Source organism: Orycteropus afer, unplaced genomic scaffold, assembly GCF_000298275.1.
Source record: "Orycteropus afer afer isolate SDZICR_OR568_19922 unplaced genomic scaffold, OryAfe1.0 scaffold00031, whole genome shotgun sequence".
Taxonomy (NCBI): Eukaryota; Metazoa; Chordata; class Mammalia; order Tubulidentata; family Orycteropodidae; genus Orycteropus; species Orycteropus afer.
This window is the reverse complement of record NW_006921618.1, coordinates 5,769,653-5,773,166: the sequence shown is the minus strand read 5'-3', so window position 1 is coordinate 5,773,166 and position 3,514 is coordinate 5,769,653. Positions and strand designations below refer to the sequence as shown.

The 3,514-nt window shown below is 35.0% G+C and overlaps 1 protein-coding gene across 1 annotated transcript in view; it reads left to right on the top strand.

Annotated features, from left to right (window-relative positions):
• HP1BP3 (heterochromatin protein 1 binding protein 3) overlaps positions 1-3,514 on the top strand; it is a 53,037-nt gene that overhangs the window by 35,980 nt on the left and 13,543 nt on the right. The window contains exons 10-12 of the mRNA XM_042780267.1: positions 1,440-1,482; positions 2,832-2,957; positions 3,422-3,509. Of these exons, the coding sequence (XP_042636201.1) occupies positions 1,440-1,482; positions 2,832-2,957; positions 3,422-3,509 (257 nt within the window). The remainder of the gene's footprint in view (positions 1-1,439; positions 1,483-2,831; positions 2,958-3,421; positions 3,510-3,514) is intronic.

The window sequence follows — 3,514 nt, the reverse complement described above, 5'->3', positions numbered from 1 at the left end:
TAAGTTCAGAATACCTCTTAAGAATAATATCTTTTTGTATACTTGTGAATTTTTATTTGTATATGTGATGCCAAAACATCTCATTTCACTTGAAATCAGGCCAGTGTTTTAGAATATTTATTACTTAGGTTATTTCTTACTTACTTAAGTCCTATAAAATACTTTATTCAGAAAAGTATATTTATCCTAATGAGGGAGGTGATTTGGGATAAGACAGTTTATCTTAGCAACATTGTCATATATAAAATGGTAGGATGGTGTTAACTCCTCAGTGAGCTAGTAGAATAGGCACAGTTCTAGAGAGTGAGGAATATGAGAATTAACAAAATGCCAATCAGAATATTTTAAATAAAAAGGTTATTTTGAAGTATTAATACTGACTTTTAACATGTTGTTGTTATGATGTGTCGTCGAGTCAGCCCTGACTCATAGCGATCCCTCCTTGGGTTTCCAAGGCAGTATCACTACAGAAGTAGGATTGCCCAACCTTACTTTCAAGGAGTGGCTGGTGGGTTTGAACCGCCAGCCTTCTGGTTAGCAGTTAAGTGCCTTAGGCACTATGCTACCAGAGCTTCTAACTTTTAACATAGTCGACATATGTTCTTTAATATTATGAAGGAATGCTTGTGGTTTTTTCTTTTACCTACTTTGAAAACTGGTATGCATTATGGTTTTTCTTCATTTCTCATAGTACTTAAGATACAAAGAGTATTTAATTGTGTATATTAATCCTTAAAGTCTCTTGTATGATTTTTCTCTGTTGGTCAAATGTTTTAAAAGAAACCAAATTTGGTTATTAAGCTTTATACTTTCACTAATTGGACAACTTATTTTTTGGACATTGAATCACCAGAAAATATATTTTCGTTGTATCTTTGCATAAAAAATGAGAATTGATAAGGCCTTCAGGAGCCACAATACTGTTTTATAACTGTGCTGATTTATAAGGAATTCTATTCATTTTGTTAAATATTCTCCTAAATGATTATCAGGCAGTTGTTAGATATTAGAATGAATGGCAATGATATGATATAAATACCAGTCTTAGATCTCTTTTTAACCAGTTATGTGCAGCCTCGGGACAATTCACTTAATCACTCTAGACTCTGATTGCCTCTTCTGTGAAATGAGACAGTTTTACTCAGTGGTCCCTAAAGTTTCTTATTATAACTCAATGTTGTCAAATTTATGGGCTTAATAAATGTTTAGTGAGGAAGCTAATACATTGAGCCATTAAGGAGTCATTTAGCATGTGTCAATTACTGTATATGACAAGACATTGAATATTTAATTGATGGTTATCTGATTGTGGTTGAAAGAATTATCTGTCTGAATATTTGATAACTTTTTCCCTTTAATTTTTTGTTCAGTGCATCTGCTGAAGAAAACCCTGCAGAAATGCGAAAAGAATGGATGGATGGAACAGATTTCTGGTAAAGGATTCAGTGGCACCTTCCAGCTCTGTTTTCCCTATTACCCCAGGTAGGCACTTAGTCCATAATGATAAATATTGGTCATTGTAAATTTAAAATCTCATTCTAGGTAGTAGGCTTTAACTTACTTTACTCTTATTACCACTATACTGAACTGGATATATTTGAAAATAAAGACCACAACAGTTATTACTATCGAACAAAAAGCTTTCATGTAAGAACAGAGGATTTTGGGCTATACATTGGATTCTTTGAGGTCCTTGTCAGTCATTTTGATGTGCATTTCTTCTTCAGCAAGTAAATGATAGTGGCAGGAAGATTATTAGAGGATTACATGTGTTTTAATTGTCCAGCACCAAACAGGGAGAGCATTAGCCACTTACAAGTATCCTGACTCTGCCTTCTTCATACTGTAGATAGGAACATTTATTGAAAATATCTTGTCTTACACACACCATATTCATTTATTCAGTCAAAAATGTATTGAGCATTACTCTATACAGTGGTGCCTAAATATTCTTAAAAATACTTTTGTCTCTGGTAAACCATCATACATGTACTATTAAGACTGTATTGTAACACAAGTATAAAACCAAAACCAAAACAAACTCACTGCCATCAAGTTGATTCCAATTCAGCGCGATCCCTCCCTCCCCTTGGGTTTCCAAGGCAGTATCTCTATGGAAGTAGATTGCCCAATCTTCCTTCTGAGGAGTGGCTGGTGCCATCAGAGCTCCCTAGCACAAGTATAGTATCCTTTTTTTGTTTGTTTATTATATTGTTCTTTGTGCACAGACATAAGCGTTACTTAAATGCATATTATTTGAATTTTTCAAACATTTGTTTCAGTTCTTAAAGTCATATACATAGAAGGTATAATTTAAGGCCTTTTTAATTAGAAGAATCAGAATTTCTACTATTGAGAGCAAAGAAGACGTAGGGAATCCTGCTGACCTTCTCTAAAATTTTAAAGGGATTCAGGTCTTAGAATACTTTGAAGTTTGCCAATATCATGAGGCAGAAAGTACACTCTGCTCTGTAGGCTGTTCACTGCCTTGTAGAGCATTCACTGCTCTGTTACTCAGTGGCTAGTACAGTACCAGGCATATCAGACATTTAGGGCCTTAAGTAAATATTTACTTAGTAAATGATTAAAGATCAGTTTTATTAAATGGAGGGAAGGGAGTAAGGTGTGGCCTAAGACTTTCGTAGATATGTTTATAACTTTGTATATTTGTTCAAAATTGGTTAAATTTGTAAGAATGATACTCATAATCTCACTTAACTTTTTGGGAGAGAGGGTGAAGGGAAGTGGTGAACATTTAGGGAAGAGCTTCTAGGGTCACGTTATTTTCCATATCATATATGGGGCCTCTGTTTTCCTTTTTTTTTTAATAGCCCAGGAGTTCTATTTCCCAAGAAAGAGCCAGAGGATTCTAAAGATGAGGATGAAGATGAAGATGAAGATGATTCATCAGAGGAAGATGAAGACTCTGAAGATGAAGAGCCACCTCCTAAGCGAAGGTGTGAAAGTATGACTGACCCTTCTTGTGGGGAGGGTAGTAAGTATTGCAGAAAAGGAAAGAGTACTAATAGGAGAAGCTGAAAATAGAAGAGTGTTCTTAACAGCTCAGGATCTTAAGTTCTCTGCTTGCCATTTGAACTTCTTCCTTGAAAATTCAGAGGTTCTGGACTTAAGAAGCACTCTGAACATGTAATTTACTCTTTGGTCAAACCTATCTATATCCATAGTTGGGACATTCAAAGAAGAATAGGTCCATATTTTCCTTGAAAGAACATTATGGAATTATGTAGACTTTCATGAACTGGTTGAATTTTTATACAATTTTAGTAAACTCACTAGTTAAAAAATAATAAATCATGTTCCTGTTTTCAACATAGGTGACTTTTACCTGTGCCATTTCTTTTTTTGGCAAATTGAATCTCTCATGTACTAAGTGGTTGCCTTTCCTCTTTGGTTTTCACAGGTTGCAGAAGAAAACCCCCGCCAAATCCCCAGGGAAGATGTCATCCATGAAGCAGAGAGGGTCAAAACCCACAGTTAAAGTCCCTGCTGCCCA